This window comes from Corythoichthys intestinalis, chromosome 14, assembly GCF_030265065.1.
Source record: "Corythoichthys intestinalis isolate RoL2023-P3 chromosome 14, ASM3026506v1, whole genome shotgun sequence".
Lineage (NCBI taxonomy): Eukaryota > Metazoa > Chordata > Actinopteri > Syngnathiformes > Syngnathidae > Corythoichthys > Corythoichthys intestinalis.
The window spans coordinates 33,371,637-33,396,901 of NC_080408.1; the positions used below are offsets into that span (position 1 = coordinate 33,371,637).

General features: G+C 39.9%; 3 protein-coding genes across 9 annotated transcripts in view; 1 reads left to right on the top strand and 2 right to left on the bottom strand.

Moving 5' to 3' along the window:
* gpbp1l1 (GC-rich promoter binding protein 1-like 1) overlaps positions 1–11,800 on the bottom strand; it is a 30,225-nt gene extending 18,425 nt beyond the window's left edge. The window contains exons 1-4 of one of the 4 annotated variants that reach the window (XM_057858125.1): positions 11,646–11,800; positions 9,122–10,314; positions 8,844–8,958; positions 2,427–2,556 (exon numbers count right to left, since the gene is read on the bottom strand). In XM_057858125.1, the coding sequence (XP_057714108.1) occupies positions 2,427–2,556; positions 8,844–8,903 (190 nt within the window). In that variant the 5' untranslated portion in view covers positions 8,904–8,958; positions 9,122–10,314; positions 11,646–11,800. Of the gene's footprint in view, positions 1–2,426; positions 2,557–8,843; positions 8,959–9,121; positions 10,315–10,936; positions 11,068–11,179; positions 11,422–11,506 lie in introns of those variants that run through there. The other 3 variants (XM_057858124.1, XM_057858123.1, XM_057858126.1) reach the window with 3 other exon arrangements.
* LOC130930278 (transmembrane protein 69-like) lies at positions 11,085–14,945 on the top strand. 3 transcript variants are annotated; one of them, XM_057858130.1, is made up of 3 exons: positions 11,085–11,727; positions 12,414–12,459; positions 12,531–14,945. In XM_057858130.1, exons 2-3 carry the CDS (start codon positions 12,421–12,423, stop codon positions 13,206–13,208), a joined length of 717 nt encoding a protein of 238 aa, XP_057714113.1. In that variant the 5' UTR covers positions 11,085–11,727; positions 12,414–12,420; the 3' UTR covers positions 13,209–14,945. The 3 variants fall into 3 exon arrangements, with proteins under 3 accessions (XP_057714113.1, XP_057714111.1, XP_057714110.1); XM_057858128.1 differs by lacking the exon at positions 11,085–11,727 and adding an exon at positions 11,900–12,060; XM_057858127.1 differs by lacking the exon at positions 11,085–11,727 and adding an exon at positions 12,084–12,319.
* Positions 14,946–14,993: 48 nt separating this feature from the next.
* Positions 14,994–20,999, bottom strand: ipp (intracisternal A particle-promoted polypeptide). 2 transcript variants are annotated; one of them, XM_057857663.1, is made up of 10 exons: positions 20,886–20,999; positions 20,197–20,584; positions 19,900–20,111; positions 19,616–19,835; positions 19,328–19,480; positions 19,091–19,258; positions 16,804–16,941; positions 16,597–16,719; positions 16,281–16,501; positions 14,994–16,131 (listed from the first exon to the last, which is right to left on the bottom strand). In XM_057857663.1, the coding sequence occupies exons 2-10, from the start codon at positions 20,477–20,479 to the stop codon at positions 15,907–15,909; spliced, it is 1,743 nt and encodes a 580-aa protein (XP_057713646.1). In that variant the 5' UTR covers positions 20,480–20,584; positions 20,886–20,999; the 3' UTR covers positions 14,994–15,906. The 2 variants fall into 2 exon arrangements, with proteins under 2 accessions (XP_057713646.1, XP_057713645.1); XM_057857662.1 differs by having other exon boundaries at positions 20,859–20,999.
* Positions 21,000–25,265: the final 4,266 nt, after the last annotated feature.

The following is a 25,265-nucleotide window of genomic DNA, read 5'->3' on the forward strand; positions in this document are numbered from 1 at the left end:
CCAAATTTACTACAAATAAGTAGAGGTGCACGATATTTGTCGGTCTGATAATAGGAATTATGACGTCATCCCAATAAATCCAATAACAGTATATGTTATCGGGCCTATTAATAATATTTTTGGTGTCGGATTGGGATTTGGATGTGCATTTGTTTCCACGCTTGTTTTGCCAGTATGCAAAGGCTTGTTACTGTTCTAGAGGCTGTATTTTTCCTTCACTGAGTTACAACCCTTACTAGGCAATTAGCAAATGTCTATATTTTACAGAGTTACGTTTAGAAGTTATTGAGAGGCCTTTTGGTTACTGATAGGCTTGCTGTTCTGTAATTGCCAGGTTAAGAAAGTTGTTTCAGAGACCAAGACGACAAAAGTCTCCTTTCCTGTTGCACCAAATGTTTTATCTGCTGACAAAGCACAATACCTGTCGGGTTTCTGTTTGTTTTAGATCAGTGCTCATTGTTCAGGGGAGGCTTTGTCAGTGATATTGCCTGATTGATATACATTAAAAAAAAATTATATACATATACAGGACTGTCTCAGATAATTAGAATATTGTGATAAAGTTCTTTACTTTCTGTAATGCAATTAAAAAAACAAAAATGTCATACATTCTGGATTCATTACACATCAACTGAACTATTTCAAGCCTTTTATTATTTTAATATTGCTGAATTTGGCTTACAGCTTAAGAAAACTCAAAAATCCTATCTCAAAATATTAGAATATCATGAAAAAGTATACAAGTAGGCTATTCAACTAATCACCTGAATCATCTAATTAACTCGAAACACCTGCGAGGGTTTCCTGAGCCTTAAAAACACTCAGCTTGGTTCAGTAAACTAAATCACAAGTATGGGGAAGACTGCTGATCAGACTGCTGTCCAGAGGACCATCATTGATACCCTCCATCAGGAGGGTAAGACACAAAAAGAAATTTCTCAAAGAGCAGGCTGTTCACAGAGTGCAGTTTCAAAGCATATCCACAAAAAGTCTGTTGGAAGGGAAAAATGTGGCCGGAAACGCTGCACAACCAAGAGAGATGACCGCAGCCTTAACAAAATTGTGAAGAAGAGCCGCTTCCAGAATTTGGGGGAGCTTCAAAGACAGTGGGCTGAAGCTGGAGTCCAGGTATCAAAAGCCACAGTTCACAGACGTGTCCGGGAAATGGGCTACAATAGCCGTATTCCCATGGTCAAGCCACTTCTGAACTCAAGACAACGGAAGAAGCGTCTGACTTGGGCTATGGAGAAGAAGCACTGGACAGTTGCAGAGTGGTCCAAAGTCCTCTTTTCAGACGAAAGCAAGTTTTGCATTTCATTTGGAAGTCAAGGCGCCAGAGTCTGGAGAAAGGCTGGAGAGGAGCAAAATCCAAGTTGCTTGAAATCCAGTGTGAAGTTCCCACAGTCAGCAATGGTTTGGGGAGCCATGTCAGCTGCTGGTGTTGGTCCACTGTGTTTCATCAAGTCCAGAGTAAATGCAACTGTGTACCAAGAGATTTTAGAGCACTACATGCTTCCATCTGCTGAAAAGCTCTATGGAGATGAGGATTTCATTTTCCAGCATGATCTGGCACCTGCCCACAGTGCCAAAACCACCAGTAACTGGTGCACTGACCATGGCATCACTGTCCTTGATTGGCCTGCTAATTCCCCTGACCTGAACCCCATCGAGAATTTGTGGGGTATAGTTAAGAAGAAGATGAAAGACACCAGACCTACAAATGCAAATGAGCTGAAGGCCGCTATCGAAGCATCCTGGGCATCAATAACACCTCAGCAATGCCACAGGCTGATTGCCTCCATGCCACGCCGGATTGATGCAGTAATCCGTGCAAAAGGATTCCCAACCAAGTACTGAGTGCATCAATGGACATTTTCAAATGTTTGATTTAGTTTTGCTGTTATAAAATTATTTTTTTACTTGGTCTGAGGAAGTATTCTAATTTTTTGATATAGGATTTTTGAGGTTTCTTAAGCTGTAAGCCAAAATCAGCAATATTCAAATAATAAAAGGCTTGAAATAGTTCAGTTGATGTGTAATGAATCCAGAATGTATGACATTTTTGTTTTTTTAATTGCATTACAGAGAGTAAAGAACTTTATCACAATATTCTAATTATCTGAGACAGTCCTGTATATATTATCGGTTATCATATCGGTATCGGCCTTGAGCAGGAAGTTATCGATATCTGTTTCAAAAAATGGATATCGTGCACCCCTACAAATAAAATACTCATGCAAAATACTTCATGCTCGTTTGTTGTAATGACCCAAATATACCACTCTCCACAGCAGTACCTATTCAAGACACAGTTACTCTCTCAGTCATTAGTCCCATATATCAGTAGATTAGGATCAAAAGCGCTCAGTACTCTGCCCAACTGCCACATTTGCTCTTGTAACACACGTGCACTTCTTCACTTTTACCTGTTGGAGCGCGCAAGGAGCCATTGTTGAAGAAGCCATCGGAAGAGTTGTGGCGGCGGCGGCTCACAGCATTTCTGCTTTCCCTGTGGTGGTGGGGCTCGCCTTGTTTATCAAGGGTGGCAGCAGGGGACTGAAGGAAGCGGTGAAAATTGGTTTAGTTAGTGAAGGTAAAGACAATTCATAATTAAGTAAAGTCTCACCCACCGCTTGGGAATGTGTGATTAAAAAATTGAAAATAAGCAAAAATGTCAGCATTGCATCATGGCAACAAGAATCGTTACTTGCAAACCACAGTTTAATAACACCCTAAACCTGAACAATGGCATCAGACATTGTGTTGCAATCCTGAACAAACAGAGCTTGTTTCTCAGTCTTGAATGCAGATAGTCAGCCAGATGGGAAACGTCCGGCCTTCCAGACAACATCGAACAACAAACCCACAATCACAAGGCAATTAAACAACACAATGACATACTCTACATCTGCTTAATTTAATCTGGCAAACTGACCTGTAAGACCTCTATCAAGTATATCCCTTAAGAAAGGTTTTCATACAACTTGGTACATTGATCACTGAGGGTGTAAAGGTTCACCTGGATACATTGATCACTGAGGGTGTAAAGGTTCACCTGGATGTATTTATTTATTTAACCAATTCGGTTTTGCATTTTCGGTTCGGTTCATTTACGTACAGTTCAGGCCAAACGTTTGGACACACCTCATTCTATGCAACAAAAATGAAGGTTCCAACCCCATTTATAAAGTAAGACATTAAACTAAATAACCCTGACATGGCATACCTGTGAAGTAAAAAAGCATTTTAGGTGGCTCCCTCTTAAAGCTCATCAAGAGAATGGCAAGAGTGTGCAAAAAAAGTAATCCGACCAGAGGGCGGCTACTTTGACGATACTAGAATATTACACTTTTTTGCCAAGTACATAATTCCACACATGTTCATTCATAGTTTTATTACCTTCAGTAAGAATTTACAATGTAAATATTCATGAAAATGAAGAAAGCGCACGAATGAGAAGGTGTGTCCAAACTTTTGGCCTGTTTGGTACCATTTAAATTTTGTTTAATGTTTTCCACACATTGATGCCTATACTATATGGCACTTTCTGAATTGTCTCACTTAGTTGGCGTCATTGCCGAAAATTACCAAGAGTATCTGATTGCGCCATTTTCATTTGTTGCCAACGATCCGTGAGAACTATTGAAAAAAAAAAATCCCAATAAAAAGCTACACCGCTGTATTATTTCATAAATGATTTGGATTATGGAAGATTTTATTGTATGTTTTTCATACCTGGATGTTAGTTTTGCTGTAACATTTCCCCTTTAAACTGAGAAAATCTGTCATTTTAAGGGTAAAGTATGTTGATTTAAAATCCCTTGGTGTCAACCAATTAAAATAAATTGGGACAAGGCCATTTTCACCACTGTGAAACATCCCCTCCTCTTAAAAAAACTGCCAACGTCTGGTGATTTCTGAGACAATTTCTCATCTTTAAAAATAGGAATGCTGTTCCATTGTTGTCTAATACAGGCCTCGATGCAAATACTTCAGGACTCAATACCGTACTTACATGGTAACCAGCAAGTTCTATGTTATTAGAAATTTACTTTTAAGTGGTTTCCATTAGCGTACTGAAGAGTAGAGTTGAGCTATTAAATGATTGTGATCATTGCTGGAAACATTTTTAAGTCCATTTCAGTGAACAGCTTTTTTTTTTTAAATAAATCAAACATGGCAAAAATGTGCGTGACAAACAGCCAATTAATCCACAATTTCCTGCTCCACTTAGGCTTACGGGGAAAAAAAAAAATCGAAAATACACCAATGACATTTGAGGGCAGTGGTGAAAAGTCGGGATTCACCCTCCAAAAATGCGTGTCAACGGTCAATCAGAGCCAAGATTTTGTTAAAATTTCATGTTAATCAAGGGCGTAGGTTTGCATAGTGATGGTAGGGACATAACGCTACCAACTTTTCAGGATGCTAGAATTGTCCCCACCAACTTTTAAGCAACCTTATTTGCATTATACAATGAGTTCAGTTATATAGGCAGTTTAGATTGCCTTCCTATATAGTGGGGCAAATAAGTATATAGTCAACCACTAACTGTGCAAGTTCTCCCACTTGAAAATATTAGAGAGGCCTGTAATTGTCAACATGGGTAAACCTCAACCATGAGAGACAGAATTTGGAAAAAAAAAAAAAAAAAAACAGAAAATTACATTGTCTGATTTTTAAAGAATTTATTTGCAAATCATGGTGGGAAATAAGTATTTGGTCAGTACCAAAAGTTCATCTCAATACAGTGATACCTCAGCTCACGAACATAATTGGTTCCCAGAAAGTTCTTCTTCCGAACATTTATTTCCCATAAAAAAACATTAAAATGAGAATAATCCGTTCCCAGGTCCCCATAAAACATAATTTTCTACTAAATAAGCCTTAAAACTACACAAAAATATACCTTATTTTATGTATAATAAATGTGCTATTGTATTGTAATTAAAGAAATAAACTGTACTGTATAATGAAGTCGTTTTATTTACCTTTGTGATGGTAGTTGATGGCTTGATGGAATGGAGTGGGAGGAGGAGGGAGGGAGGGAGTTACTGTTTGGAAGTAAAGTCACCTTCCATAAGGACTGTAGGTAACTCTTTTTCGGTCCCATAATAGCAAAAGTACACTCAATATGGTCCAAAATGTCTATGAAAGACAAACCATGTCCGCACTCAACAAAAGGGAGGGGACGAACTGGGACGCCGTGAGCGTGCATCAGCTTCTCGTGGCGCTGTTCGACCGCGTGGTTTGGTTCGTCCGCCGAAAACTAGTTTGTCAGCAGAGACCATATGCTCGCGGATTTAATGTTCTTGAGGCGAAACGTTCGTGAGCTTAAGCGTTCGTCAGCGGAGGTTTTACTGTACTTTGTTATGACCCTTTGTTGGCAATAACGGAGGCCAATTGTTTTCTGTAACTCTTCACAAGCTTTTCACACACTATTGCTAGTATTTTGGCCCATTCCTCCATGCAGATCTCCTCGAGAGTAGTCATGTTTTGGGGGCTGTCGTTGGGCAACACGGACTTTCAACTCCCTCCACAGACTTTCTATGGGGTTGAGCTCTGGAGACTAGCTAGGCCACTCCAGGACCATGAAATGCTTCTTACGAAGCCACTCCTTTGTTGCCGTGGCTGTGTGTTTGGGATCACGGTCATGCTGAAAGACCCAGCCACGTCTCATCTTCAATGCCCTTGCTGATGGAAGGAGATTTTCACTCAAAATCTCTCGATACATGGCCCCATTCATTCTTTCCTTCAGTCGTCCTGGTCCCTTTGCAGAAAAAAAGCCCCAAAGCATGATGTTTCCACCCCCATGCTTCACAGTGGGTATGGTGTTCTTCGGATGCAATTGAGTATTCTTTCTCCTCCAAACACGAGAACCTGTGTTTCTACCAAAAAGTTCTATTTTGGTTTCATCTGACCATAACACATTCTCCCAGTCCTCTTCTAGATCATCCAAATGCTCTCCAGCGAACCGCAGACGGGCCTGGACGTGTACTGGCTTCAGCAGGGGGACACGTCTGGCAGTGCAGGATTTGAGTCCCTGGCGGCGCATTGTGTTACTGATAGTAGCCTTTGTTACTGTGGTCCGAGCTCTCTGTAGGTCATTCACTAGGTCCCCCCGTGTGGTTCTGGGATTTTTGCTCACCGTTCCTGTTATCATTTTGACGCCACGGGGTGAGATCTTGCATGGAGCCCCAGATCGAGGGAGATTATCAGTGGTCTTGTTACTCTTGTATGTCTTCCATTTTCTAATAATTGCTCCCACAGTTGATATCTTTACACCAAGCGTTTTACCTATTACAGATTCAGTCTTCCCAGCCTGGTGCAGGTCTATAATTTTGTCTCTGGTGTCCTTCGACAGCTCTTTGGTCTTGGCCATAGTGGAGTTTGTAGTGTGACTGACTGAGGTTGTGAACAGTTGTCTTTTATACCGATAAGGAGTTAAAACAGATGTCATTAATACAGGTAACAAGTGGAGCCTCGTTAGACCTAGTTAGAAGTTAGACCTCTTTGACAGCCAGAAATCTTGCTTGTTTGTAGGTGACCAAATACTTATTTTCCACTCCAATTTGAAATTTCAAATTCTTTAAAAATCAAACAATGTGATTTTCTGTTTTCTTTCCCACATTCTGTCTCTCATGGTTGAGGTTCACCCATGCTGACAATTACAGGTCCTCTAATCTTTTCAAGTAGGAGAACTTGCACAATTGGTGGTTGACTAAATACTTATTTGCCCCACTGTATGTTGTGAGGACAGAATTGATCCTACCATTATTAAGTGAATTACAGTACTTTCATTATGTTCCGACTTACACTGACCCCTTTTCACTCGCTGAATGTGCCAGTCCATTTTTCCCCTCAAACGCACTTTTAATTGGCTGATGACTTGCATTTATTCAAAATGTATTATTTTTTTCTGTGTTATTTATTTAAAAATATTTTTATTGGCAGCCTATACATACATTTTTCAGATAATAACACATTATCTTAATCGAGGAAAAAAGTTTTAATCTTTTGTTGAGTTTGGCTGTGGTTGTGGAAAAAAGCAGTAGTGTAATACCTGAAGGAAGACTCAATTTTTATTTATTTTTGTTATACCATGACAAAGTAGTTTTTTCAGTTATATTCATTTATTCAGACAGACAATGTTGAGTGGTCTTAAGAAAAATGTTTATTTTTATGCATTCCTGAAGAGTTAAGAGATCATAAACAAGTTTGTATTTATTGTGTAAGTTAATATAATTTCAATTATGTTCAAATTGCAATTAAATTTTAATTTGCTAAAAAAAATCTAGACATTTTTTCTGGAAGTTTTCAAAATGTCTATTAGTTTTTGAAAACAAAGGTTTGGTGCATCACCTGAACCAATACACATTAAAGTTAGTATAAGTCAATACAGATACATTTTGTAGTGATCGTTTAGCTTATCAATTAATTAGGTGTATATTCGTGAGAAATGTAGCCCTAACTCCTGTTCACCCAATCTGTTTTGTCTTATTAATGTCCCGTCCCCAGCAAAAATTTTACATGCAGGTTATGGTGTTATATCGTCCCTACCAATGTTGAAACCAAACCTACGCCCTTAATGTTAATAAAAAGTTGAAATACACTCTAGTGTCCCAAGTCTTCAGTGGAGTCTTTAAATCTCTGAGTTGAAATACAATATAAAAAATTCAGGTTTAAAAAAGGCATGATCGGGTTGTTTGTTGCCATACTGCCCGGGAGCGTGTAAGTACATGGTAGAGGAGTTCCCAAAAAAATTTACTATTACATGCATCGCGATTCGACACGTGACGATTCGATTACGATTCATAAAGATTCAAAAACGATTATTTTCCCTCATAACTTTATGGCAGCCACTCGCAGCAGACCGAAATTGAAGACACGTCTGCCACCCGGGCACCGTTAACGGGCGCACGCACGTTTTGATGGATGCTGCTGGTTACTGAGAGAGAGATTTACTCCTTTTTAAAAGACTGGAAAATAAATTTGTCTATGAAACAGGCAGGGACAGAAGCGAGACCCTGCGCAAGTTATTTTTTAGAGCTAGAGGGGAAGAGAGAGAGTTCGTTGCTGCTTGTCTTTCAGATGTGCAGCAGTAGTTTTAAGGCATTTCAATTGAAAAATTTCCTGTGTTGCTAAGACCCATGTGCATCTATAAGAGGTGAGTACACGAACCCTCCTGTACTGTTAAGCCTTTATTGTAGTTGTTTTTGAGATGTTAATAGTTAGCGCCAAGCGCTAAACTAATTAGCGCTACTACTAATGTGTATTTCATATGCAGAACGTGTAAAACCATGATTAAGTGCCGCGATAACACTACAAACATGTGAAATACTACAGAAATCTGTGAAAACAAAGTATATTGGTTAAAAGAAGTCTTATTTCTAAAGACACTTTGTTTCCAGATAATGTGGAATTCATTCCACCAGTGTAAATTTTATTGTATTGTTGAGAGAAATAAGTACTCCCTTTAAAATGGTTAATGTTTTTGCACTTTCTTGTAAAAAAAAGAAATAAAAAAGCAGCTTAAGGGCAGCTTTTTGGTGTACGGGCATGTTTCCATCGTTCCTGTTGAATCATTAGGACATATTAAATAAATAATGGACATAAATGTGTTTGGCTACCGTATTAATTAGTAATGTACGATGCATCGATAATCGTGATCATCGTCAAAACCGTGAACATCGTTCAGTAATCGAATTATAGCACCCTGAATCGTAATCGAATCGAATCGTGGATGGCACACCCCTCGTACATGGTAGCATTCAAGTCAGGGTTCAAGCTTTCCCCCTTCCCTCACTTACTCACTCATACACATATAATGTGAACTAACCAACCTTGGCAGGCTGGGGTGTAGAGAAGTTAAGCCAGGCAGGGACAAAGTCATGCTGCGCCATTTAGGTCCAGTGTTTCTGGTCAGTGGATTGAGGCATCAAACCTCATGGCCAGGATCTGAAAGAGGAAAAAAATACTAGTTGGCCATCAGCAATGAGAAAAGGATCGTTAATTGATTATACTTTTAGATATATATATATTTTTTTACATTCATCTGAATTTTAATGTATAAAAGGTCCTGAAAGATATGTTATTATATCAGGGAGAACGAAATAGTTACCCCAGAGTCAATGGCTCTGAAGTCCTCGGCCTCCTCCCTTCGTTCGTTTGGGCCTCTGTTCTTCAGGCCTGTTAGCCTTGACAGACGGGGAGTGGCACAATGACTACCCCTCTAAACTTCCGCCACGACAGCGCTGCCCCTTTTCGCAGAGGCAGATCGCTTCGTCCAGGGTGGAACACTGGAAGATGGGTCAAATGGTTGCAGGAATGATCTGGAACTGGTGATCCAGAAAACTGGCCAAACAAGGAAGCGGATGGATTTCCCACAAACAAAAGTGCAGCAGTCTCCGAGGAACAAGATTTCCAAGATGCTCCCGAGCAAATCAGGACCCAAGTGATTCTGTTTTAAAGTCCAAGACGCTTCTGAAGTTGCTCAGTGATTTTGTTAGGACATATGAAACATGATCAGACTTTGTCGACTGGAAAAAGAGGATACTGAAAAGAGGTCATTTGTCCCACTGGTGCAGAAGAGCTAGGTTGCGTTCGTGTCAACGTGTTTGCTCATGCACAGGGACAACCTGCCCAGGGACCTTTTGCGTAGCAGTTCCACTCTGACACAGAGTTAGAGAGAACGAAACAAGTGTTGTCCTGCCACACTGTGGGCCAGTAGGTTTTGGCATCAATTCTTTTACCGAATCATTTTTGAAACTAGTAAATCACACGCAGAAAAGAAAAAAAAGATTTCAAACACAGTCTTTTTAAGGAATCTCACTGCTCACCTCATTAATATGGTGAAAATACTGCCAAAATTGCAAGGAAACGATGCTTGCCAATTCAAAGTCACATGACAATGAAGAAAAACAAAACCTGTGTTAGTTACATTGCTGTCATTTTCTATTCTGGTTAGTGAACTATTGAGCTTGATTGGTGATTCATTATAAAGATAAATTTACCATTGCCTGATTTAGTTTTACATTTGGAAAATGCCCATTTGTGTAGCTTTCGGACAGATGAAAGTATGTGAAACTCCCAAGACTTAATGGATATGCAAGCTCAAATCCAGGTAAAAAGCTACCATATACGCATCAGTCTTTTCAAAAAAATGTTTTCAACTTTTTCTAGGGGCATAAAAACAACAAAAATAACCCCACGGACGCCCAAACGGGTACAAATGCTTTCCTTGTTTTAGGAGTCTGTTCAACTGTTCTCTGATCACTTCCTGGTGTTCCACTTGATTCCGCAACGGAGCTGCACCTGCAAATCAAAGGGCAATCAACTCATCGATCAGAGTTTCAACATAAATGCCAGCTCAAATTGAAAGAACGCCATTGTTGCATTGTTTCAAAAGCAATTATTTACCATTCTATCATTTGAGGAAAAAATATGACCATCAAACAAATCAAACAAACATTTCTATTACAGTAGCCTTGGGGGAAGGACGGATCTTAATCACAGCTTCAAAAACATCTGAAGATATACTTTTGGATGCTATAAATACGGCTCTCTCACACAAACAGGAATCGAAACACATGCCTCTGAAGTTGCAGCCGTCACACAATCAAATCTAAAAATATGTGAAAGCTCTAAATGTAATAGTAATCTCAATAAAAAAATAATTATGCCATGGTGGGTGTACAACACGGAAGTAACCAATACCAAAACGGGATTACTGAACTCCCTTTCCGTTCAATCCATAGGCGCATTCTGAACAGTTTAACATCAAAATGAAACAAAAGTCGGTGCAAACAGCGTTGCACTCGAACTGAACTGTTACGTAATAGCTTAACATCAATGAGTTGGCGACGCACACAAACTACTACCGGCAGCAAAGATATTCCACTGCGGGATTTAACAGTTTACATTGCAAACAACTCACAGTGTCATCCGAAACGTTACCATTGTAGGAAAAGGGGAAAACTATGTGCCCCCTAGCTCTGCACGGAACCAATTCAACACGCAGAGCACACGTTTCACCGCACTTACAAGTTAAGTGTTCATATGTGCAATTCGGAATAACAAAAAACGATTCTCATGTTTAAACTCATCAAAGTCAATCACAGCCGAGCGGCGCTCTTAAACTAGAGTTAATCGTTTGCTAACTCGTCATCTGTGTACTTACCTACGTGAACATTAGCAAGCGTTAGCCGCGAGCTGCTGTTACCTAGCCTGTTAACTGAAGCCGAAAACAGGGAGGTATATTGCAAAGAGTTCCTTTGGTCTCAGGGCCTACTCCCCTAGCGACTAACACCTCACTACTTTGCATGTAATACAAATCAAGTGAATAGCACTTTGGAGTTGTCACGACCGGAGAGCATAGGTAAATAGAGCTGGCATCGTTGGAACAACACCGTTTCAAAATGGCTGCCTCAGCAGCGGCAGCACACATTCATCAGCTTGCTAAGTGCTAGCGAGCTAACTTGCAATGTTTCGTGACAATATCGCGTACCTTCTTCAAAGCAAAATGGCCTTTAATAAATTCGAGGGTATATGAAGTAGTCCAATAACAACGAAATGACACTCCTGCGTGGGTATAAAGCTCTCGTAGAGTGGCTATTGGTGTTTGTTTGGGTTTTCTGTGAGCTTACCACTGGCGCTGGCAGCTAGGGGATTCGACCAGACACGGGAATGCTGCGTTCAAGAAGTAACGTCAATATGCAACTTCATAAGGTTCGACTCTGCGAGGTTGCTTTTAAATGCTTAAAATTCAGCGGTCATACAAACGATAATAATGAATATAACTAAAAACTCATCTTTCATCCATCTAAATCTCCATAAAAATGCATACATTTATTTTTCAATAATTCAACAATGAGGTGGCACTAGTGAGTATGCGAGCATTTGCACTCTTGAATACTACAAAAATGCTCCCCCCGCCATGCGCAGACAAAATAGTCGATAGCAGAACTTGTTCTGTTTTAGTTTGAGGAAAAAAAACAACGATTTCACTGCACTGACGACTTCAACAAAGTCTGAAATGATAAGACAAGATTTCATGAGACGGTAGGAAAATCGTAAATGCAGCTATTTGTCAAAATAAAATACAGAGGAGAAACAAATTAGATTGAGAAATAATTACAAATGGCAACAACGACCCCTGATGAAGCTAGTCAAAACGTCAAATTAGCTTACATTTTTTGGATTTAACAAGCAATTAAGAAACATTCAAAAGAATGTCTGGATGCGTCAATACAAGTGGATTGTTGCTGAACGATTGCTTGACCTTGCATAATGTGGAAGACAAAAGTTGTAGGAAGCGCATGTAGGTCATATTGGAAATGGGCATTTAATATAGGGAAATTTCTCTGTATTTGCACCTCTACGTTTTAATGTAAGACGTCTCTATCTTTTTCTAGATTCAAAATGGTTGGATTTGCATCTTGTAGCCCTCTCATGACGAGGGTAAGTAAAAGTTAAGAAGTAAAAGCTTTTAAATGGATTCTTAATGGGATAATAATGTTTTGTGTTTCCAGGTTCCAGTGTGGAAATCACCTCGATGGCCAATCAGAACTTCAAACCAAACCAAAGTTGAAGTGGTCTCTAAGGTCTCGTTGTTGATTCCATCCAAACTGACTTCAACCAACAGGCTGCTGCGCATCAAACCTGTCAGCTGGGCTGGCACACGTCTATGCCATTCAGAGAAAAGAGACCCCAAAGAAAGTACAAGTGTGAGGGCCATGATTCAGGCTCCCAAACCAGCGCTGTACCTTGGTTTGTCTGGGCTCATCCCATTTGTCACTGCTCCTCTCCTTATGGCGACCACTCAGTCCTTCTACCCCGAGGTGGCTCATGCGCAAATCATGTACGGCGCATGTATAGTTTCATTCCTTGGAGGTGCCCGCTGGGGGTTTGCCATTCCTGATGGTAGTCCCGCCCAACCTGACTGGATAAACTTGGGCAATAGTGTAATTCCATCACTTATAGCATGGCTGGCACTGCTCTGCAGGGACAATGTCGTAGAGGGGGCCATGGTTGTTATAATTGGACTTGGACTGTCTTTGTACTACGACCTGACACTGCTACCTGGATACCCCGATTGGTTTAAAGCCATGAGAACTGTTCTCACTCTCGTTGCTACCTTTTCACTTGTGGCAACGCTGATTTTGAAGAAGTTCTGCACTGAGAAGAAACTATTACTGTTCAGCCATTAAATTGTTTGTTTCATCCTCGTAAACCTAATAAAAATAAACCCCTTAATGCTTGGATTATATGTACCTCCACTACAGTTCAAAAGTTTGGGGTCACCCAGACAATTATGTGTTTTCCTTCAAAAGTCACACTTCTATTTTTCAATTGGGTTGCAAAATCAATAGAAAATATAGTCAAGACATCGACGAGGTTAGAAATAAGGATTTTTATTTCAAATAATAATTTTCTCTTTCAAACTTTGCTTTTATCAAAGAATGCTCCCTTTGCAACAATTACAGCTTTGCAGACCTATGGCATCCTAGCTGTTAATTTGTTGAGGTAATCTGGAGAAACTTCACTCACTCCACACTTCCAGAAGCACCTCCCACAAGTTGGGTTGGCTTGATAAGCACTTCTTGCGTACCATACGGTCACGCTGCTCCCACAGCAGCTCAATGGATTTGAGATATGTTGACTGTGTTGGCCACTCCATTAAAGATAGAGTACCAGCTGCCTGCTCTTTCCTAAATAGTTCTTGCATAGTTTGGAGGTGTGCTTTGGGTCATTGTCATGTTGTACCTCCAATGTGACTCCAATCGAGCGTTGTCCACAGTGTATGGCATGGCGTTGCAAAATGGGAGTGATAGCCTTCCTTATTTAAAATCCCGTTAATCTTGTACAAATCTCCTACTTTACCAGCACCAAAGCAACCCCAGACCATCACATTACCCTCACCATAGTTGACAGATGACATCAGGCACTCTTCCAGCATCTTTTCAGTTGTTCTGCATCTCACAAATGTTCTTCTCTTTGATCCAAAGTCCAAACACTTCAAACTATGATTCGTCTGTCCGTAACATTTTCCCCCCAATCTTTCTCTGTCCAATGTCTGTGTTCTTTTGCCCATATTAATCATTTCCTTTTATTAGCCTGTCTCAGATATGGCTTTTTTTTTGCCACGCTGCCCTGAAAGCCAGCATCCCGGAGACGTCTCTTCACTGTCGACATTGAGACTGGCATTTTACGGGTACTATTTAATAAAGCTGCTAGATGAGGACCTGCGAGGCATCCATTTCTGATACTAGAGACTCTTATGCTTGGTTGTGCAGCGAGCCTCCCGCTTCTCTTTCTACTCTGGCTAGATCTTGTTTGTGCTGCTCTCTGAAGGAAGTGGTACACACTACACAGCGTTATAGGAAATCTTCGATTGGCAATTTCTCTTATGGTATAGCCTTCATTACTAAGAAGAGATTGTCAAGTTTCATGTGAAAGTTGTCTTTTTCTGGCCATTTTGAGAGTTTAATCAAACCCACCAAGGTGATGCTCCAGATACCCAACTCGCTCAAAGGAAGATCAGTTTTATAGCTTTTCTAACCATCTAAACTATTTTGAGCTGTGCCAACATAATTGCACAAGGTTTTGTAATCGTCTATTATCCTTCTAAGGTAACTAGCAAGCACAATGTACCATTAGAACACTGGAGTGATGTTTGCTGTAAATAGGCCACTTTACAAAACTATGTAGATTCTGCATTAAAACCAGACGTTTCCAGCTAGAATAGCCATTTTCCACATTAATAATGTTTTTCTGATTAGTTTAATGTTGTTTCCATTGAAAAAAACTGCTTTTCTTTCAAAGAGGAGGAAATTTCTAAGTGACCCCAACTTTTTGAACGGTAGTGTATATTTCTTGTCATGCTCCTGATTTTGGATTGTTATCCTTAGCAAAACAACAGTTCCCAAATTCACATAATGTACTGGATGGTCAAAGTATTAGTCATTAAATCACTGGAAAACCTATGACTGCACAAGAAGTTTATTTCACTGAAAAGCAATTATCGGTTAATATTTTTACAGCAATGTTTGTTTAAGGGTTGATAAGAGACAGCCATAGTCACAAGACACACTGCCACTATTTAGGTCAGGGGTGTCCCCACTAGTCCTCAAGAGCAGCATTGGGTGCAGGTTTTCATACCAACTGATCAATAGACCTTTTCACCACTATGGGGTCTTAAAAGTGTAATTGTTGATTGCAGTTAGGTGCTGCTGGTTTCAGGTTAAACTGACTTTGCTGGATCAGTTGGAACAAAAACGAGCACCCACTGTGGCCCTTGTGGAAGTTTGGACAACTGTGTTTTAGGCATTCCTCTCTGGTCTTCAAAACCAAGGGGAAATACAATGAGTGAAAATTAAAACATACTAGAAAACTTCTAGTCATCATTACAAAAAGAATCCAGTAGTAAGAGCACAAGCTTTGCAAATAGAGTATTTTTTTCACCCCACTCACAAAATTCCATGAGTTATCATGTTTCATTGTTAAATAGGCTGAAATGGTTTTATAAGACTTTCAAGTAGCACAGCACATACTGTCAACATATCTGAAGAAAGTGAGACAGACAAACAACGGTAGTTTCACATCTGATCTCAGGACAAAAATAAATCGGGACTCACAAGCATGAACAATAAACAATTGAAAAAGTTTGGGAGACAGCTTTTCAAATGAACAAGAGAAATATTAAATTCTACAATTCATCACATATTTGAAATAATTTGAGAGGGACTGAGAATAGAGACAATTCCCATCAGTTTACATAAGTAAACACAAATTAGTTCATGTATAAATAAACATTCTGTGACTATTTGGAACAGGTGTAGTCTCAAGGTGCAGCTTTTCCTTTGATACGGGTTCCTATCGAGTCTAAAGTAGAATACCTACAGGTGATCAGAGAACAGCTAGCCCGCCATCAGAGCGACTGGCGATCATGTTGCCAACTTCTGTCCAAGTGTCCAGGTGAGGGTCATAGATCTCCACAGAATCAATCGTCACTGGGGCAGAGAAGGTTCTGCTGGCGGCCCTTCCGCCGACGGCGTATAACAAACCGTTAACCGCCGAAACCGACGCTCCTGCACGTGCCGTGGACATTGGTGCCACTTCTATCCACTTCTCCTGGAAAAACAGACCCACACAACATTTCTGCGTTTGCCCCTCGGAATTTTGTCCAAGGGATATCGGGCATAAATACAGATGCTTCATGCGCCTAAAATTTGAAACTGTACAAGCTTTTTGGAACACATGAAACATCAAGTAAATGCTACCTGTTCTGGACAGTACTTTTCCACAGTCTCCAAAGCACCCACAGCCTCGTTCCGACCACCAACTGCGTAAATACAGTTGTTGAGGCAGGCGACTCCCACATAGGCTCGACGTGTAAGCATAACAGGCAAGGCGCTCCACCGACGCGTGATGGGATCATACGCCTCTGCTGAGCGCAACTCTGTCCCTTCTTCACTAATTCCTCCAATAACGTAAATAAAACCTTGAAAGACACAATGATGTCTTTGGAGAAATATTCATAGACAATATCTTGGCTAAAACAGAAAATTAGATGTGACTAAAGAGGTAGTAACAGACCTTGTAGCTCGCAGCAACCAAAATAATAGCGGGGAACGGCCATGTCGCCTATGACCTCCCATTTGTTTTCCTCTGGGTCGTAACGTTCCATTGTACTACCAATCTCAGAGCCGATCCACCCACCTAAATAGAAATCATGGAATAATTATGACAATGACTAGTTTATTTTTGTGAGGATTGATGCTTTATGATTGAAATGGTATTTACCAAGAGCGTACAGTGCTCCATGGCAAGGGCAGACGCCAACTCCACAGCGAGGGAAATTAAGAGAAGCCACAGCAGCCCATTGTTTAGTCACTGGGTCGTATCTCTCTGTGCAGTCAAAGATCATCGAGTCTTTCTCTCCTGGTGAAAAACGACAATTAGTCGAGAACGAAAATCATATTTATTTATAGGCGAAGCACGTAGGGAACGCACAAGGAAATCATTTTTCAGTTTCAAACCCGGCCAAGCAATCTTAATTAGACTGTCCCATGAAAAGGAAGGACATGGCAGCAAGAACTGATTGCAACACAAATCTAGGGCTGCAGCTATCGAATATTTTAGTAATCGAGTATTCGGCTGAAAATTCAATTGAGTAATCGAATAAAACATTTTTTAGGTAAAGAGCAATTATAAATATACGTGAAAAAACAAGACATTTCATCTAATATTGAACCATTTTCAGTCAATCAATGTCTTTATTTTCGATGTACATTGTTGAAAACAGCCAACAATTACTCTCAGATGTGACTAGAAAAAAAAAAAAATCACTGTTTCCACTCAAAAAAAAACGTCTTAAGATCTTATTAAAAAAAATCTTTATTTCTAACCTAAAAATGTCATTACGCTTGATAATACACATCACTTAAAAGTTAGGTGTTATTCCCACGTGTTTCAATTGAATTTCCATTTGTGTTAAGCTATTTTTAAGTTCTAATTAAGTTCTAAGTTAGTCTAAACTGTAAGTCCTGATAGGAGTTTGAGTTTTTGCAGTGTTCAAAATAAATGTACAGTATGATACCTGCTGTACTGGAGCACATTATGGACCAATGCTACTTGGTGTTTTATTCAGCAATGACTAGTGAGCTAAAATTGACAGTTAGCTTTATTATGTTTTTATTTTAAACAATCATCACTCTACAGCGCCATGTTTTTACAGATTAAATAAAGCCTGTATCTAAGACACGTTAGCAACACATCGACATGAGACATAATTAATATAAAAACATAGGCCTCTGCAGGGCTAACGTTACATGAGCAAGAGACAGTAAAGTTACCGTAATCTTATTTATTAGCTCTGTGAAGTCTACTGCTTTAAGATGGCGGCTGTTTACTAACGCCGCCGAGTCCGTCATTTCGCATCTGGTTCTATATACATGCAATATCTATGAGACGCAACCTGCTACCACCGTAGCATCATGCGGGCGTAGTTTTTAGTAGAGGTGCACGATAATTATCGGCCCAATAATAGGAATTAATGACGTCATCCCAATAAATCCAATAACATTATTAATAGGCCCGATAATATATTGTATCATGTTTTAGGCACGGTGGCGTTGGATTGGGATGTGTGCCTTTGTTTCCACTTCTGTTTTGCCAGCATGCAAAGTTTTGTTACTGTTCTAAAGGCCGTATTTTTCCATCACTGGGCGATAAACCTTACAATGTGAAGTAGCAAATTTTTGCATTTTACCGTGTTATGTTTTCAAGTTGTTGAGGGGCCTTTTGGTTATTGATAGGCTTGCTGTCCTATAATTGCCTTGTTATGAAAGTTGTTTCATGGGCCAAGACCACAAAAGTCCCCTCTCCTGTTGCACCAAAAGTTTTATCTGCTGACAAAGCACACTACCTGTTGGGTTTATGGTTTAGTTCAGTGCTCATTTTTCAGGGAAACAAATCATCAATGACATTGACTGATTGTGATTGACTCAGATTATATTAATTGAAAAACTAAATATGGGCACTTTATTTGAAGTGAAAACTGTTCTTGTCTTTGTTTTGTTCATTATAATAATGTTCATCTCATCATGAAAATTCTGGTTAGGTCAAAGGCAAATCTATGCTGACTCCACCACTATTATTTTTTTACCTACAGGTGTTCAAAAACTCAGGTGAATATACATTTAAAATTTATATATATATATATATTATCGGGTATCTTATCGGGATCGGCCTTGAGGAGAAGTTATCGATATCGGTTTCAAAAAATGGATATCATGCAACCCTAGTTTTTAGCAATGTTGGCATAGTTTGTAGCGTCTGTCGGCTGCAGTTAGGTATTATTGCTTCTTCCTCTACGCACGTGATGTCTGCGCATTGTACTGCATTAAAAGTAGTCGGGGCAAAACGTGATGCTTAAAGCTGGCAAAATTAAATGATTCCTTGAGGCAAGTTAAATTACTCGCATAAGTTTTTAAACTCGAGTTGCTCGAGTATTTGTTTCAGCTCTACACGAATCCTACGATAAATTATCGCATCAGTCACGAGAAATTTATGGTCTCATCTTCCTCACCTCCGACCACATAGATCATGCCCTCGAGCACTGCGACCCCCAACCCGCTGCGAGCCTGATGGAGAGATGACACCGTGGTCCAATATTGGTTGAAGGTGTCGAAGCGCTCCACACAACTAAGCGCCCTGCTGTCACTCCAACGACCACCTTGTAACCGAGTGTATCCTCCTACAATATGGACAAGAGCAACAGTCCAATTTTCTAATTGGAAAAATAAACAAGACTTTAAAACAGTACCTATAGCATAAACATATTTCCTAGCTTTTCTTCTCGGTCTCATCTTGACTTGGTGTAGTTGACAGTGGATCTTGTCCTTGGGAGACTTTGTGACTTCAATATACTCTTTTAAAAGGGTCTGCAGGGCTACCCTCAGGCTGAAGTCAGTCATACCTTAATGAAAAGGGAAAATGAGCTAAACAGTTTTCAATCATATATAATCCATTTTAAAACTGAAAGACAAAGTGAAAAAAAGTTTGTGTAATAGAAAGTAACATTAAGGTCTCATGTCTTAAGACGTCTGCTCACCCTCTATGTACTTGAATAGCCTCTGTGGAGAAAGTAAAGGGAAGCGCACTGGTTCCAACACCTCAACCACATATTTTTTTCTCTTGGCCACATCTTGAAGGACCCACTCCATGGCCGCAGTGAACACTTGGTACTCATCCTCAATTCTTAACTCTTCACTTCTTAGAAGCTTTATGATCTGATCCTTTGAGAGGCCTCTGAATTCGTCACCAATACAAACCTAATGTAAACGGAATAACTACATCAGTTTTGGATCATAAAACAAGCAGTCAAGTATTTCATACCTCAAGGAAGTGAACGTGGATATAGTTCTCAGAAAACTCCAGCATTTCCATGCAGGCAATCTGCTCCAGGAACTGGAAGATGCCAACACAATTGGATGGATCCATGTGGCCCTTGAGAAACTCCCCACATATGCTGACCACCTCGCTGAACTGCAACATATCTGCTGCCAACATCAGTTCTTGAACATTGTCTATGGTCACATTGATTGTGCCTGACGGGAAAGGCGGCACAAAATACATTAATTGTTGGATGTTATCGCACAACATGACGACATATCCTAAAGAGTCAAAGAGTACCTGTGTAAACAAAGTCCAGCAAAACCTCAAAAACTCCAGTATTAACCCCCAGAATCTCCACTTCTTCTTTATTTGTTTCGCTCATACCTCCGGAGAAAAGAGCTGAAAAGTACGGGCTACTGGCAGCCAACACCAGCCGATGGACTTTGAAGACCCGGCCGCCGACTCGGAGCTGAACATCACAAAAGTCTGTGCGTAGCCTCATTTTGTTCAACTGGGCCAGGATGAGCCTTGCGTAGCGGTCAGAGGCCAACAGAGCCTGCTCAGGAGCCTGTGTTGCCATGACAGTAGCAGCATCACCAGCACAAGAGGATGTTGACACACATTTGGTGGCGGACGAAACGGCTAAGGCAGATTAACACGGAATCCATTATTTCCACACCTTTCTCTGTAAACATAATACAAAACAGACAAAGAACAGATTTAAAACGTCAGCAAAGTAGAATAACACACTGTATGTGGAAGTTACAAAAGGGTGATTGGCTAGTTGAAAGCAATAAACATTTTTAATGTGTAAACACGAGAATAGGGAGATTTGGCATCACTTAGCAGGCACTACAATGATACAGACTTACAAAAACCTACTTGGCACAGGACTTAGCATGCTAATAAATGGCTCGACATTTTACATAAAAATATTAAGAACAAAATATATCAATCACCTTAGATGCAATTGCTAAATCACTAACCAAAAATGCGCTCAAAAGTAGACGCTCAAATTCTCGAGCTTCTTTAAATACTCTCACTTATAAGTTTATGACAGCCAACTTCCTTCCCGTTGTAGACAACTGACTATCGATTACTCTGGTCTAGGAATGAACCCACTAGTCACAACTAATCAAACGCTTACGAGCCAGAAGTGTGATGTAATGACAGTCTTTGTTTGCTGTCGCTTTTATTTTAGTAATTGAACTTTGGTTTTGTCATGATTGTTAAATATCATGTTATGTATTCAATTTCACGGCGTAAACGCTTCGTTGCGTTGTATAAAATCCAACGCCAGGTGGCAGTGTTACGCGTAAACAATCGTGTCTACTATACTCATTTAAAAACAAATCTTATAAAATGTTAGAAGGAGAATCCTTGCAGCACCCCGAAGTGTAGCAGTTTTACTCACTGCTTATATGGGACGTGGTCCATCATTAATTTGACTTATTCACTGACACTGACCGGAAAGGACGTCCAATCTATTTGAACTGGGATGGGTGGCAGTGAATGATCATTGCCAGGGGCGTCACTTGGTTTTAAGAACAGGGGGGCTTAGCCCCCAGGAGTTACACAGGATGTAAGTGAACGCACCGTACAAGCACAAAAACTTCACAAACCACTAAGACATATATACACTCACCGGCCACTTTATTAGGTACACCTGTCCAACTGCTCGTTAACCCTTAATTTCTAATCAGCCAATCACATGGCGGCAACTCAGTGCATTTAGGCATGTAGACATGGTTTAAGACAATATCCTGCAGTTCAAACCAAGCATCAGTATGGGGAAGAAAGGTGATTTGAGTGACTTTGAACGTGGCATGGTTGTTGGTGCCAGCAGGGCTGGTCTGAGTATTTCAGAAACTGCTGATCTCCTGGGATTTTCACGCACAACCATCTGTAGGGTTTACAGAGAATGGTCCGAAAAAGAAAAAATATCCAGTGAACGGCAGTTCTGTGGGCAGAAATGCCTCGTTGATGCCAGAGGTCAGAGGAGAATGGCCAGACTGGTTCGAGCTGATAGAAAGGCAACAGTGACTCAAATAACCACCCGTTACAACCAAGGTGGGCAGAAGAGCATCTCTGAACGCACAGTATGTCGAACTTGGGAGCAGATGGGCTACAGCAGCAAAAGACCACGCCGGGTGCCACTCCTTTCAGCTAAGAACAGGAAACTGAGGCTACAATTTGCACAAGCTCATCAAAATTGGACAATAGAAGATTGGAAAAACGTCGCCTGGTCTGATGAGTCTCGATTTCTGCTGCGATATTCGGATGGTAGGGTCAGAATTTGGCATCAACAACATGAAAGCATGGATCCATCCTGCCTTGTATCAGCTGTTCAGGCTGGTGGTGGTGGTGGTGTAATGGTGTGGGGAATATTTTCTTGGCACTCTTTGGGCCCCTTGGTACCAATTGAGCATCGTTGGAACGCCACACCCTACCTGAGTATTATTGCTGACCATGTCCATCCCTTTATGACCACAATGTACCCAATTTCTAATGGCTACTTTCAGCAGGATAATGCGCCATGTCATAAAGCTGGAATCATCTCGGACTGGTTTCTTGAACATGACAATGAGTTCACTGTACTCAAATGGCCTCCACAGTCACCAGATCTCAATCCAATAGAGCATCTTTGGGATGTGGTGGAACGAGAGATTCGCATCATGGATGTGCAGCCGACAAAGCTGCACCAACTGTGTGATGCCATCATGTCAATATGGACCAAACTCTCTGAGGAATGCTTCCAGCACCTTGTTGAATCTATGCCACGAAGAATTGAGGCAGTTCTGAAGGCAAAAGGGGGTCCAACCCGTTACTAGCATGGTGTACCTAATAAAGTGGCCGGTGAATGTATATATATATATATATATATATATATATATATATATATATATGTATATGTCTATATGCTGCCATAGCAGATTCATGGCGCATTAAGCCCTTAACTATTTGTAATTTGTCCGTGTTACCCTGGAAACCCCCGTTTACAGACGTCGCGCAACTGCTTTTGATTCAACCCAGCCATAAAACAAAGGTAATTAATTATATTTATTATTAAAAATGTCATTTTTAGCCTAGAATTATTAATTGATGTCTAATATTTTATTTAAAAAAAAAAAACGACTTTAAAAAATTATTCATTCGCATATTTTAAGCTTTTAAACAAATTACGTCACAATGAAAAAAATGGCGTCTGTAAAAAAGTCACGGTTATCTACCTCATAACTATCACTTAATTGTATTTTTTTTTGTTACTGTTGCATTTTCTCCGATATGTTAGATGATAAATAATCGATCCAAACAAAGAAAATTTGAAAAAAAAATGTTTAAAAGGGTAAATATATGAAAAAGAAAATCTCGACCACTCCTTGATGTCTGTGATTTCTGCATCGCAACCCTTGTTATATTACCATGTTTCACCCATAAAATCCCTAAAAATTCCAGCTGTGGCCATTCACAGCTGTGTCTTGACCCTCAGTGATATATGCTACATGGAGTTTTTGGATCGAAACAAGGTAAGTACGCGATAATATCTCAATAAAGTCATGGCGTTTGTAATTCTGCTCTCGTGTCCTCTCACCTCCAGATAGGGTTCTGTTGTTTAAAAAACATTAACAAAAAAAAAAAAAGCCCTCCTGTTCAAAATTTTTCTTTCCCCAGAAAATATAGATTTTAAGCTTTCCAATGATGTATCACACATGCATATCGAACCATTTTGAAATTTGGCTAAATTGGGGGTCTCAGAGCGGAACTTCAAGTCACCTGAGAGTTTTCCGCCATATATACGTATATATATGTAATTATAGAGTCATATAGGCTAATGCCATGACTTTCACTCACACCACAATAATAGTTTGTTCCAAAATATTTGTAAGTCGCACGGATAACATTTTGGGCATATATGTAACAAAAATGGCTGTAATTTCAAACCCTGAAAAATACTACTACTTACTTGAATAAAATAATATCTGGGTCACACATTGCGCTTTAATTTGCCTTACACACACACACACATGCACACAAACATATATCCAAACATTATACATAACATATTTTACATAGATACAAATATACAGTACAGGCCAAAAGTTTGGGCACACCTCATTCAATGCAACACAAATGAAGATCCCAACCCCACTGATAAAGCAATAAATTCCACCAATTAACCCTGAAAAGGCATATTTGTGGAGTCAAAATCCATTTTAGGTGACTCCTTGAAGCTTATCAAGAGAATGGAAAGTGTGCAAATAAGTAATCAAGGCAAAGGGTGGCTACTCCTTAATGAAGCGATGGGAAACTGACAGATTTATGATCATATTGAAGTTAATACTGACAGGTTATATGATTATTGATTTAAATTAGTATTCTGGTAACTTTATCGTGAATATGCCAGCATTTTTATTTTTGTTTTTAAAATAAAAAACACCAAATTATTTAGGGGGGCTTAAGAATATTTTAGGTGGGCTGAGCCCAACGACGCCACTGATCACTGCCATCCTTCCTATTCAAAATCGAGTCGACATCTATTGCCATCAACGGCAGTGAATGAAGTAACTTTGTGCTCTTTTGTTGCCTGTCCATATGCACTGACTTCTACTATGTAAATGGAATGTTGTATACTTACTATATTATATCCTAAAGAGAGTTTATTAGAATTGACCCTAATTGATCTCATAAAAGTGGGGGTCTCAAGTTAACACTGTGATATGTTTAAATAAATTTATATAGGCTATATGTATGTTTTTTGTCACATCAGCAGGTCTCTTTTTGAAATGATTTCCAACCATGCTGCTTATTCTCATTAGGCGAGTTGGATTTAGCTCTGCTAAGGACGGTCGGGACATAACACTAGCAACTTTTCAGGATCCTCAAACTGTCCCCAACAACTTTTAAGCAACCTTATTTCATTATATATAGAGTTCAAACATATAGGTAATTTAGATTGTCTTACCAGATCTTGTAAGGATAGAGTAGACCCTAGCATTATTAAGTGAATTATTTTCATTTATTTTCATTTTAGTTTCATGTTCGGACTTACTTTCATCCTTTTTCACTTGTGGAATATGCCGGTCCACTTTTTCCCCCTCAAACGAACGTTTGGTTGGCTGATGACTTGATGCCTCCCATGCCGCCGCAAAGACACACACACAGAAATACTCACACAGCCCCGACAGATTCATGTCGACAACATGCCACCCCCTTCTGAGAGGAGGGATATTAGAAGTTTTTTTCGGCCAGCAGCAGCCAGTGTGAGTCATGTAAAAAGACAACAAAGTTGTGGAGGTGGGGGAAACACCAATAACTTTGCTCCTAAAAGTCTGACCTGCAACAGTTAGCATAACATTAAAGTTGCT